Source organism: Rhea pennata, chromosome 2 (assembly GCF_028389875.1).
Source record: "Rhea pennata isolate bPtePen1 chromosome 2, bPtePen1.pri, whole genome shotgun sequence".
Classification (NCBI taxonomy): Eukaryota; Metazoa; Chordata; class Aves; order Rheiformes; family Rheidae; genus Rhea; species Rhea pennata.
In genome coordinates, this window is record NC_084664.1 from 50793828 (window position 1) to 50807963 (window position 14136).

At 35.6% G+C, this 14136-nt stretch overlaps 1 protein-coding gene across 3 annotated transcripts in view; it reads right to left on the reverse strand.

The window, feature by feature from the left end:
* UBP1 (upstream binding protein 1) overlaps positions 1-14136 on the reverse strand; it is a 39180-nt gene that overhangs the window by 15736 nt on the left and 9308 nt on the right. For 2 of the 3 annotated variants that reach the window (XM_062569475.1, XM_062569474.1), the window contains exons 2-8: positions 10907-11058; positions 6385-6461; positions 3642-3747; positions 2950-3056; positions 1230-1382; positions 963-1073; positions 311-418 (exon numbers count right to left, since the gene is read on the reverse strand). In XM_062569475.1, coding sequence (XP_062425459.1) covers positions 311-418; positions 963-1073; positions 1230-1382; positions 2950-3056; positions 3642-3747; positions 6385-6461; positions 10907-11058 — 814 coding nt within the window. The remainder of the gene's footprint in view (positions 1-310; positions 419-962; positions 1074-1229; positions 1383-2949; positions 3057-3641; positions 3748-6384; positions 6462-10906; positions 11059-14136) is intronic. The other variant, XM_062569476.1, reaches the window with a different exon arrangement.

The following is a 14136-nucleotide window of genomic DNA, read 5'->3' on the forward strand; positions in this document are numbered from 1 at the left end:
TGTTCTTCTTATTGCCACTAATTACAAACATAAAGGAAAGCAAAAAGCTATTTCATTTAAAGTCGCATAAACTGAAAGCTCTCGACCTTGAAAAGTTACACAGTCCCTCTGAAACAATTTATCTTACGTGTTAGATTTAGGAAGCATTCCTTTGCTAAACACAAACATGGAGTAATTGGCATACATAAACATGAATAAAATTAAACCACAGCAATCAAAATATTTTTACTTTATATAATGGAAGTTTCTCCTATATCTAACACTGCACAAGGTATCTTGCACAATGAAAAGGTAAGCAGAAGTCCCTTACACTGCCTCGCTTTGCCAGAGAATCACCGTAGTCTGCTGGCAAAGTCCGCTTGCTGGACTTTTTCTGCTCATGTTCAACTGCATCTTCAATTATAGGCTCAAGCCTCATCTGGACAAACACCAAAGATTTGGATCAATTTCTTTTCATTATACAGTGAGGAAAGATCTAAAAGCCTTTTAAAAACTTGAAATCTTTAGAAAACTGTATAGAACTCACTGATGTTTAAATAAAAAGAAAATGTAAAAACCTACTGAGGCTCTGGCCTTAAATTCATTATCTCCAAAAAATACAGTTTGAAGCTCAAATTTGGTAGATAATTCTAGATTTCCCCCCTCTTCTTTTTTTTCCCTTTTCTTTAAGCTGCAAGGTTTTTAGATCTGTACCGTAAGACTTGCTGTAGGGTTCAGTACAATCAAATAGTGTTCAACCTTAGTGTGTTTTAATGCAAGCATCTACTGAGTATCTAAATGAAGTTTACTAAACAGAATCTTAAAATTTAATGTTGTTTTTATTGGATATATTTTTCAAATAAAAAGCCTACCTTTGTATAAAACTCTAATTCTCCCCCAACCCTTCTAAGACTGTAGTTAAAATAGTATGTTGTATCTATGTATTTTTTCCTCATTAAATAGATGCAATTCCATTTTGTTACCTCTGTGAGAATTGTGGTGTCATACGAAGGTTGATACTTTTCTTTTTCATGTGCAGTTCGCTTTTCCATCTTTTCTCTGTCTGTTTTCTGTTTCCTGTCTGCTCCTTTTGGCTAAAAAAAATGAACAGGTACATGAACAAAACAGTAGGTAGAAGATAACTTTACAGTTCTAATCTGATCTCAGAAGTCAAGCAGTAATAAAAAGATGTCTCCCATCTTTGTAAGAGATTTTGAGGGATTTATTAAGGATCTTTTTCCTACAGTTACCTTAAAAACTTTGATTTGACAACTGGCTGAATGCAGGTGATCGGTATATTCTCCATTTTCAGTCTGCTTAAAAGTGTCAACCTGAATCCGAAAAGGAACTCCTTTCTCTCCTCCATGTTTACGAGGGGTAAATTCAGTGCTGATACAATGTACCTGAAAAAAAAAACATCACCATCAACAAAACACTCTCAAATGCATACCAGACAGATGTCTTATATGCTTAAATATGCGTTAATAAAATCATCTATATCATCTAAAGAGAAGTAACAAATCATCCAACCTGTCCAAGGACAAAGCCGCATAACAAATGAATGCTTCATTTATTTTTCTGTCCACGTGTAAAATAAATCCAAAACAAACAGTCTCCAAAAACCTGAAGTCATTTTAGATTCTTATTAAATGAAAACCTGCTGTGAAAAGCTCTCCTACAGAGTCTCAGGGTAACTACATGTGGATGACAACAATATCTATCAGGAGAATAGTAAAAGCTTTTTCAAGATACTATTGTCCAATGCGTTATAGCTAGAATAAATTTCAGACTTACTTGTAATAAATACTACCAAAATAATATAAGCTCACTGACTGGAAGAGTTTTTAACTTCCAGTAAAGCAGGGCATTTTCCAATGTTTAATGTCGAACTTCCTATAAAAGTCAGTGGACACTACATCATGCTGGACTTTGGGTTTCTAACCTAGAAATACCCCTAGAAGGCACCTAATGGGGGGAGGGGGGGAAGTGTAACAGAGAATTCTAATGAATCTCACTGAACAGTGTTCCCAGCTTTTGCTTGCTGCTGGAATATCAAGCAAGCTATGTGCCATGAACAGCAGCGTACTTCACACTCCCAGGAACAACAGTATTATCTTTTTATTTTCCATGGCTATGAGCAACAGCAGAGAACCACAGGCTGGGATGTGAAGCTTTAAGCATAGTAATTAGTGCTGCTATATTGTGTTCTCTAGTGTTTAAGAGAGGTGAATCACAGCTTGCATAATAGGAATCCGTTTCATTTTCAGTCAGTCTGTTGTCACTTCCTCTAAAGTGTATTAAAAAAATAAATAAAAATCATTTTGGCAGCCTGAGTAAGAATCAATGCTACCTCATAATAAACACAAAAGATCTAAATAAAAATAAGCAAAAAATTCCAATGCAAAACTGAGTATTCTATGTAAACAATTTTTGAAGAAAACATGTTCAATTCTCCCGAACATAAAAAAAAAAAAAAAAAAAAAAAAAGCCTACTACAAACAAACATACTGATAAAATAAGAATCTTCTTTTGAAAATGTGATCTAAAACCACTATTTGTAGCACATTAAGTTCCATTTTGCATAGGCAAGTCAAGCCACTGCTGAAACACCACTAGGGGAGCAGGTCTCAACTGAAATACTGGAACAATGACAGTTATTTAGAGGAATATATTAATTTTATTTATAGGTATGATTATGTATTTTAATCACTTTAGCTCTCTTCAAAGAGCATTTCAAAAACCTTTTATTTAGATTGCTTTTAAAAGTTGCCTTTATAAACTCAAATAAAGGTGAAAAGCAAACTAGGAATCCTTAGAGAAATAACAATTGTTATAGTCCTGTGTTTCTTAGAGTACTAGTATTTAAAGGCTAACTCAAAAGACTGAGAAACTTTACAGTGTAGATGTACCACTGTTCATGACCGGAAAGACACCAAATATATAGATACTCAGTCAAGTAAAGTTTCAAACCTGAATAAAAGCAGATGTACATTTTGTTGGATCCCACAAAAATTCAACTGCATTGAGCTGGCTTGGATTCGTCTTGATATCAATGACACCAACAGACATTGGAATATCTACATAAAAGAAGTACACATTTTAAAATAAGCACGTTCCAAGAAAACACAAGAAATTTAAGATTACCATCAGCAATCACAAGTAAGTGGAGGAAAGCGGGGCTTTTGGTGGTTTGACCTAATAATAAGCAAGTTAACAGTTTCTCAGGTGAGACACAAACTCAGCACACAAAGTGTTAAGTTTTGATTTTTGTTGTTGTTTTTTTAATCTCCTCCTTGTTTCCATTCACAAAAATGACAGAGTTACAAAATAAAGCAACTGTGTTGGTGCAATTTCCACAATCTACAAGATTTTGCAATGTTAATTGTGCTCTCCTAATTACTGTAACAGTTAGTAATCAAAATTAAAACAAACACTAAATGAAAATAGCACAGTGCTATCTTACTTCTGCAGAGCGTACTAAGAGTTTTACAGGGATCTGAAAATGGTAAGAACATTTATATCTGAAATACCCACTATGACAAAGTGGCACACAGAAACTTGTTTGTGGTTTTGTCATCAACCCTAGCATAAATGTGACCATAAGCTATTTAAACTTGGAATCTGAATTTTATATAATGCCCAACAGATTCAAACAATTATACCTAAGTCAAGAAGCCTGTCCCCAGGGCGGTTCCACTTCCAACCTTCTAATTGCTGGTGCTCTGTATATTGCAACCTTCTGTCATGGAACACAACTCTTATAATGCTCTAACAAAGAAGGAAATAAGCAACAGATGAGCCATAAAGTTACCACATGCTAAAAAACAGCCTGAAGATAAGGCACTAAAACATTCCAAAATAGCCATACTACTGATAAAAACATATTTACAGCAAAAAACTTGGCAACCACTGGTATTCCAAAACATTCTAAAACACAGATATAGAACTGAACAGCAGATGTTTGAAAACATGGCAAAAATGCAAAAGGAAATTACATCTTACTGAATATGCTAAAGGTCAACAGAGTAAGACTGACAGCACAGTGTCAAGACTGTGTAGGCAAAAAGAAGGTTTGCTTTAGAAAACAAACACAAAAGACTTCATTTATTCAGACAGGCAGTGAATACAGTTTGACATTTTTTTCATCAGAAATTTTGTGAATTATCGTAAATCTTTTAAGAAATAAAGTCCATAAAAAATCCCTTCCTAGTAAACATATTTACAACAAATCTATGATTTCAATTAATAGTAAGAAGTAATAAAAATATGTTGCAAAATATCCCAACTATTCTAGCTGAAACATTCATCTAAAATACAAGGACACCATTAACTTTTCAGCTAGCAGCAATTATCCAACAATACCCATGTTTGTGACCAGCTCTGCTACAATTCTGCTCTTAGAGTTGTAAGAAAGAAATGTTTTTACCCTGCTAAATGAATGCACATACAAAGTAATTTATTACAGAGAGGAAAAAAAATATACATGAACTATTACTGAATGAATAAAACGTATACAAAAATTTTAAAGGTCTTGTTTCTTCTCATTAGTCTATAGTATTACTTGTAATAACAACATTAAAAATGTCCCGCCCCCCCACCTCAAAATCACAACTTTTAAATTAAATGTCTCTTCAAGATGGATTAATTTCCTCAGTTTTTTTTCTAAGAGCTTTTAAACTGTATGTGCTCATACACCCACCCTTTGCCTTTTTCACTGCGAACTGTTTAGCATGTTTGGAACTTGAAATATCTGCAGCCACTTCCAGCAACAGGAAATAACTTGTTTCTTAAAGTACTGGGATTACAGTATTTAACTGTTTGAAATGAAAAGTTCCTTGATGCTACGCTACAATACCTTGCTACACTACGATTTTTTTTTTTCAATTTTTACATTGTTTTGTCCTATTCTACCTACTAGCTGGCTCCTCACTGATAAACCAACCAATAAAAACAAAGCCAAGAGATTCCTCAGAGCTGTAAGGGAATTGTACACAAAGGGGCAAAATAACAACACGTTTACCACAACAGCAAGTCAGCAGGCCAGGTAATAAAGTTTTAATTGCAGAGCTCATAAATCCCAGGTTTACATGTGTTAATATTTCCTGAAATTATCTCTGAACATGCGCCCAACAGATAAACAAAAGAAAGACACAGGGCTATACCAGCCAGCCACATTACATAACTGATACAGCCAAAAGTTGTCACATAAGGACTCAGTCTCCCAGAGGCACAATGTGCTGATGTATTTTTAGTAGAACTATAAAAGTAATTTTAATTGATTTTTTTCCTTCTTCATCCATACAAAATATGAATACGATTTTTCTGAACATCTGATAAAATTCTCAGATATTTAAGAGAAAAATCCATTTTTTTCTTCATCAGTAAGTCTTTTAATAATTTGTCTGCTAAAGTGGATGTTTTTCAGTATGCCTCATTCTTACACCAAGTTCAGTACCTCAGATCCACAGAACCCCCTGCTAACATTAAACATTAAAACCTAAGGAGATGAATCTGCCATTAGGGACAGGAATTCCTCCTTGGAGCAAACTGTTCAATGAGCAGCAGAATTGGAAGGGTCTGTTTTCCTGTGGACATCTTCTATGTGCCAATATTCCACGGCCGCAAAACTACAGGCTGTCTCCATGTGTCTTCCATGACACCTATAAAAACGTGCTCACAATAGCTCCACTTCTTCCTAAATTAATCTCTAGCTTCCTTCCACATCTTCTAATCCCTTGGAAAAGGGAAAACAAGATGGCTCAGAAGAGGCTGGACACAGTCTTTAGAAAATGAGATTATTAAACTGTGCATGAAATAATTCTTTCATACACGTATACAAGAGTGTACTCTCTTGGGTATTCATATTCAGATGTATCCATATTTTACTATATCAGTCAACAGTCATTCTGAACAAGTATCTAATGAGAGCAGGAAAAAAAAAAACTTTACGAAATGTGCAGTCTCTAGATTAGAGCTATCTCACCTAACTTTAGATATCTAAACTTGAGGTCACGGCTGTCAGCAAAACCTTACTGAGCAGAAAGAAATGGGCACGTTCAGGGGAGATTTATCTCATCTTAAAACAGATCAGACTGTAGACCTCATAAATGGTACACAAAGTGATTATCTCACCTTTAGTTATCTAAAGTTACATGAAATGAACCCATTCATAAATGGGGACATGCATACATGTACATTCTTTTAATTGGTAGTAAACCTGAAATAAAACAACAAAACTAAGCATTAGGTTCCACTGTGCCCATTTTCTTTATTGGTCAGATCAGCTAGTCACTTTTTCCCACCCACCTCCATGAATCAGAGTATAATGAAACGTTAAAAACTACTGTTTCCCTATGCAACCAGTAGAGCTTTGTTAGTAACACTATCTAGAGAACTTCAGGTCACCTTCACCAATTTTCCATTGATCTCTGGTATGTCTCCAGCTTTCCGGTTATCTAGCATCCGTATTTCATAGGACTGACCTTTGAAGAGAAAAAGAGTCATATCAGTAGAACAGTCAAAGCACAAAGCCATCTTGTGTTCAACACATCCAGATTAGCTTTTGGGTTATATCCAACACACATGAATTTCAGTACCTGAAACTCATGTTTAAGAGATTTTTATAACAACACAGCACAGGAGTCAGTGCAACAATGAAGCAAAACTTTTGGCCCCTTTAAAACTACAGATACTTCCAAAACATAAGTATTGCATTTTACTTGCAGTGTAAAATGTACTTGTTTCTACAGCCATTTATTTCTGAAAAAATATAATCTTAAAAGTTCAGTTCTTTTATTTTTAATACTAATACAAGGCAACATACAAAGAACCAGAAACTCGTCCTGTGAAACAATGCTGACTGTGAGTTTTTATACCATTCATACAAACAACTCATACTATTCTCCCGTGTTTAATTTTGTCAAGTATCTGCTGGCTTTGTATGATTTTTAGGCAATGATTTCAGAAATAAAGACTTAAAGAAAGTTAGTTACCATATTTAATTAGACAAAATTAGTACATTTATGTATATATATGTATACATAATTTTATATGTATATAAGCTACACTTATACAGGCCTTCTTTACTCCAGCAGGAGTAAAGAACTATACTGATACATAAAAATCAAATGTACCCAGAGCAGCTGAGTAGGACATACACAGTTCTGAAGCAGCTGATCATTTCTGCTTATATTTAACAGGACAGAGCAATTTTCCTGTTAGTAAGATTTGTTCAGTTACCAGCATTATTCTGCTCACACTGAGATATAATATATAAGTCCAAATGGACATAACCATATCATGAAGATTTTTTTTTAATCTAGTCCTAATAATAAAACTTCTGCAAATATTTCTCTGTTCCCTTTTACTGCTATTTTGAAAGAGGAAAAAAAGAAAAAGAAACCTTTCTGATTATTCGCTCAACAATTGCTACTAACCTTTCATAGGTACCAAATGGTATATAAGAATGAGAATTTGATGAAGAAAATCAGGACTACCAGACTCAGTAAAAATACAAAAACAGCCTGGCGAGCTACCTTCTGTTCTCTAATTTTGAACATGTACCTGCTCAGAAAGCATGAAAAGCACTACAGCACTGGTTTTAATAATCTCTATACTGAGTCTTGTATATGTGCTATTTTCTCTACTCTTTCTTGGATTTTCTGCTGTTTAAGACTCAACTGTAGTATCCTCTTTATCTTCACAGAACCACTGGCCTAGACATACTGACAAATCTAAAAATGTTTCCCCATTAGAAGTCTCTTCCATACAACTTCATTTTTCTGAGGACATGCATCCAGATGAACAGCACCAGCTTAAAACACTGTCCTGCAACTGATAAACCACCTAATGGACTCATTTAACAGATCTTAAACATGCTAAAAACTCTGGAAATCCCGGAACAACCACCCATCATCACTTCAAGATCTAATTTACTCAAATGAACCTCAGCTGAAAACCTAATCTCTTAAAATATTAGACATATTAGAAATATGAGCTGTGCCAATTAAAATATCTTTTGACAGAGGGGACAAAGTCAGGGCTTACCTAAGCATTCACTTAGAAGATGTCACAGCTCAACAGACTTAGGGCAAACATGCCCTTTGCAGAATTCTGGTATTCCTAATCCAGTATACTAAGACAAATGCTGACAAAAATAAACAGGGTATCAGCTCTCTATGGTGCCCCCTACTTACAATCCTCTTGAAATGCTTTAAGACAAGACACAGCCTGATACTAGGGCTGCACTATAACACAGATAACTGAAGTAACCAGGATTAAAATCAGTACTTTTTTAGAGGACTTAATCCAACTCATTACACAAATATCTGTATCAGCACAACTCAGTTATAAACTGCAACACAAGTTGCCAGAACAGGAACTATTTCTATCCCCACTTTAAACCCGCTTTAGTACCAAAGATGTTATATCACAGAATTATGTGAATGTATACAGGATTTGTACTAACAGCTAACAGAGAAATTATTAGGAAAATACCTTAACCTAGGCAGCAAATGTATCTTTCTTTCTCAAGCACTAAAACAAAAGGGAAGTTGGATGACTGTTTTCACATTCATTTGAAAAAAGGTATAGCAATACATAATTTTTCAACATCAGGAAAAGTTACCTAATATACTGAGAAAGAGCAAAACAATTTTGCAAAATAGATCTGGTATAAATTAATATAAAAGAGATTTTCAAGGCCAGATGAAACAATTACAATAATTTCATACAGAGCTACTCAAATAGCAAGCTCTTCTCAGAATCCAGATAACAAGCACATTTTCCCTTGAGTTTGCAAATTTATGCTGGTTCTCCAGCACACTGAGCAAAACTTCAAGCTTCGTGTTTGGTTAGGGAGACTTTATCCTGACACAAAGTATACTTCTGCAGAGTTTAAAGCTGTGAAGACAGTGCAAAGCATCTTGCTGGGCTGGCATTCTGCTGCAATTGTACTTCTCCTGCCTAGAGCACACAGGGCACAAAAATTTTTTTTTTTTTTTTTTTTGGGGGGGGGGGGGAGGTGGGAGAGTAAACCTGACTCAAGCAGAGAGCTGAATTATGCAATCATATGTTTGTAAGACACTAATAATCACCTGAAAAATGGAAGTTTTTCTCAATAGAAAAGTCTAATAATGCTTAAGGCGTATTTACAAAGACTGAATGCAACATGACGAAGCACTCAATGACCTTATCCAGGTGGAAAGCTGAAAATGACGCTTTGTCATCATACCAATACTAAATTAAATGCAAATTGCTCACATAGATTTTGGGACTTGGCACACAGTTAAAGACCTTCAAGCGCTAGAAATTCATCACCAGAAGCTCAAACTACCAAAAGCATTTCCAACTTGAGCACAAAGAACAGATTATCAACACAACACACACATAAAATATATACATCAATTCTATAATGCAATCAATTAATTGTAAGTTAAATAACTCAAAGAGCAAGAAAAAAAAATGCCAACATGTATTTTAAGCTGTATCCTCACACTGCACACTGAAATAGTAGACTGCTCAGAGGAACATATGATTTGGAAAAATTGAATTGTTACAAAAACACAATAGATATGGAAAAGAAATTGTGTACATATTTTTTTTTAATGGACTGTGCTGCCAAGACTGTTTCTTTTAATTTCATCAGAGTGGGCCATCTCTCTACTGAGAGATTTTGGGTCCACATCCACAAACAAAAGGGAAAAAAAGATTAGAACTAGTGTTCTTAAAGTGCTCAAGTCTGGAAAAAGAAATGTATAAAAAGGAAATCAGCATGGAACAAAAAATGCAAGATGCAACAGTATTTTTGATTTAAGCTCAGAATATTAGCTGACTAAATTCAAGACACCAGTGCCATTTCCAGAGATGAGTGGGGTTCTACAACTCAGCAATGACTACATTCAGATTATTTTACTCAGCAGTCACAGCCTTATGCAAGTGTAGGGGGCAGGCAGAAAGGAAATGGTATTTTCATGTCAATCAACCACAAGCTACAAGAAAAAACAGCAAGCTCACAAGAGAGAACTATCTAGTTTACTTCCAGCAACACAGAGACAAAAGTGAAAAAATGTGCAGAGACTGCAAAGGTAGCTGCACTCATGCTTATGTTTCAAACACAAGATCTGTCTGTAGCTGTTTTCAGAGAGCTGCATTACAACGGGCTACCTTGTGAGACAAACTTTTTGACTAGAAGTTGATATGTTGACTTTCAGTACATTTCTGTAGTTTCCAGACAAACACCCCACCCAAACCATTTTATACAAATATCATCCAAGTAACTTCCTATTATCGACCAAGTTTGAACAGGAATGCAAAAGCAGTCTTACATTTTAAGCAGTTATTACTATCTGAAGCTGTTGCATTTTCCTTCCTAGACTTGAGACAGTTTTATATTCTTAAAAACATGCTCTGCTGGCTTTTTGGCCAGGGCGGGGGTGGGAGAGGGAAAGAGGGCAGAAAAAAGAACAGTAGACTATAAAAGGAAGAATGGGAGGCAGTAACAGACTACACCTGCAAGTCTCACAAATGAACAAAGCAAAACTACTAGCAAGACATCCAAAATCATTTTTGACATGTATTTATTTTAGATGTACCTATAAGTAGCAAAATATGAAGTAATGCCACTTTTAAACTTGCAGCATAATAGTCTTCTAGAACTAGAACACATCTGAACACATACACTACCTTTTATTCCACCAAAAAAAAGAGAGAGAAAATTTATTTTTGAACATCCAAAGCCTGAGAAATACTGATAAACAACTCAATACCCAAATCTCTCACCAATCAGCATTTTCTTTCTTCAGTATTTCAGAAGATTTCTTATTTCTTGAAGAGATCACTACTTCTCTATTATTACTACAACTTAGTTATCCTAATATTCAGTAAGCTACATGCACTATAGTTAAGCCTGCAATACATGCATACCAACCTTGATTCAAGTATGTAAGAGTTTCATCATGTAATTTTACTGCCGGAGATGTTGCAGCACACATAACATACTGAAAGGGCGGATGTTTGGGCTCATTTTCTGGTGGAAGGCTGGAATCTTCCTGTTTGAAAATAGGCAGTGCCAAAACATCACTGAAAAAAACAAAAACAAAAACTTGGTGAGGCTGTTTTGCTTCAAGATTAAAAAAGTTACATGTTATGTAAAAAACCCACAGTAGAATACATACAGAATTTTGTTGCCCCAAATTCATTAGTAAAACCAATCTGAGTGGTATCCACCAAGACTTTAGGCTAGAATACGTCAACAATGCTGATGGAGCTAAGCAGGCAACAAAGTTGTACTGATCCTCTGAAAACTTCAGCTTTATCTCAGGTCTCCACCGAAAAATGCAGTTTATGCTTAACATTTCACTTACTTGCCTAACATAACGCAGCTGATAGCAGCAATATGTGTACTTTTATTCCTTGAAATGATACTCCCCAAATTAAATTAGTTATGCTGTAAAAATCTTTCTCCTCATTCAAAATAATTACATCTAACCCATGAATTCTCTTGACACTGAAGATTTTTCAACCCTGTTATTAGGCTTTCGCGTACTGAACAGGATAAAAACAATTGAGCAGGAACCTCACAAAACATTAAGTTATGGAAAGTATATATGCCAAGATTTGTTCATATATGGAAGAAAATGATAGGAAAAGTTTTAGAATTGTAAAGTTTCAGAATAGTAAAGAGCAATCTAGGCATTCCACAGCCAGAGGTAAGAAAAGCAGCTTCACCACAAACAACATTATTTTCTGCTTTCTTTGCTTCTAAACTGAAGATTTCTTTCTGACTAGCCACACTGCCTCACACCTGTTGGTTCAGTTTTTTAATCTAAACTTGCATCTCTTTCATGTTTTTCTCTCTTGCATTAATCACAACCATAGAATTATTTTACAAAATGCATTAAAATTATGTCTTATATCTATTGCACAGCTATTTACTCTTTACATTCCTAAGATTTTTGAAGTAAAATTCCTAATTTCTGTGAGAATATGTTTTTAAACAGATTTCTGTAACTGTTCTTGTAATTTCCAGCTCATATATAGAAAAAAACAGCAATAATCAATTTTAAAAGTGAAATTCCAACTGACATTTCTGTGTTTTATTTGTCTTACTTATTAGATTTGGAGAGTGTACCTGCTAGTGGGCCTGGTTTATCCCAACTATTCTTTCAGAGCATAAGCTGTATACAGTGCTGATGAGACCAGCCACACCATATACCACCTCCCAGTTACCCGGGAGAAGCTGTATTGACATGAAAGATAAAATGCTTCTGAACAGTGAAAAATTTAAGAAGTCATCCTATACCTTACAGGCTCTCTCAAGAAGTAGAAATTAAAACTAGAAAAACAAAACAAAACAAACCCCACGACCCAAACAGGCCTCTTTCCACAAGGAGGAAACCCCAGGAGATGTTACTAACAAGTATGAAAGCAGGCAAAGGCAGGAAGCAGCCCAAATACACAGTACAAGCCTGCTGAATCAAACTTAGCAATTTGTGACGCTAGGGCCCCAACCTGGAGCCCAGAGGAGTTTGTATACTTTAACCTCCTACGGAGGAAGATAACGTGCAATTTCCAGATGTGAGAAGCAAACGCTCCTGAAACAAGAGTTTATATATATAGACAAAAGGAACATCAGATACAGAGGCAGGACCAGAAGATTTCACAAGAGATCAGAGCGCTACTCCTCAGCTCCTCCAGGATGACTCAGAAGGCACAAGCAGATGCTGCAGGCCCTGATGTCAGTCTGAAGGCAGTCAGAGCAGAGGGCAGCCCAGCACGTCATGTCACACCCTACGCAAGAAAGGGCACTGCGACAAGCCCTTCTTCTGCAGGGGGAAAGTACTGTCCCAAGATGTGATTTCAACACTATAAACCCATGCTTATAACATGCTTGGGCACATAAAACACTAGCCACTGTTTCTATGAAGAGGAACTTTAAAACTGAAGGAACATGGAAACAATTACAATGTTTAACACACACACATAGGAGCAGAAGTGCAATAAGGAAAGTATGCAAAACATCCCATAATTCTCGATGAAGTTCTACATTACTTGCTTTCCCTAAACCTCTTAGTTTCTTTCAAAGGTAACACACAAACTATAAAGTCTTTTACCTAAATATAAAGCAAATCTTTTAAGTCTTCATTTTCTATCCATGATATACAAACAAATATGCATCTGTTCTAGTTTAAGAACATGCACAGTGATTGAACTAGCTAAATTAATAGTCATGGCATTGGAGGCCAACAAATACAAAGGGAAGAACAATTTAGCCAGCTTTATACCTGCTTTTTCTAAGACGTACAAAACAGTAATGACTAACTGCCAGGGCGGGTGGGGGGGGGGGGGGGGGAAACATCCAGCTCCTCAATTCTACAGTCAAGTTGTGAAGACAGTATATTGCATGTTCTTAAATGTCATCATCCCAAAAAATGCTCTAGCAAACTGCAAAAGGCAACTGTAAGAATCTTCATATATTTTCCCAGCTAAAAGTATGAGTTATTAAAGAAATAGTCTTCTGGGCACTACTATAATTTACAACTCCTTTCTATGCCATTTTTAAATAAATACCACTTAAATAACATTTAGTTTTGTTCACTCATACAGAATGAAACATTAGCGTTTTCACATTTAAACATACACATGTATTCTCACCTAAAAACAGACAAAAGTTGCAGGCAATTAAAGTCAAAACAGTATTTCAAATTAAGTTTTTTAAGTGTTAGTACTGAAAAAATGTTAGCTGATTTAAAACTATTGACCCCTCTCAAAGAAAAGTGAGGCATCTCTTCTGACTTTCTATAGTGAAGCTTTAATAGAGCAAATGGTCTACCCTTCAATTACAGTTCAACAGCATCAGAGGAAGACTAGTTTTTATTTGATACCCCTGAGCCTACAGTTCATCAATGCAAGAGGTTTTCTGGCAACACTGGCATAAGAAATTCCTGCCACATAGCCTGCTGCCCTCCCTACTTTCCCCTCCAAAATATTTTGTGGAGCTATGTTGGATCTCTGTTATTTTACAGCACAGCCCAACACACAGCTGCACGTACACAACATAGGGTAGTAGCAAACCAGCGATGAAAAAATCTTCCTATATTGAAACCCTCGTATTGCCAAAACTAACTTGAGGGGCAGACGTAATGAGTGAAGCCCATT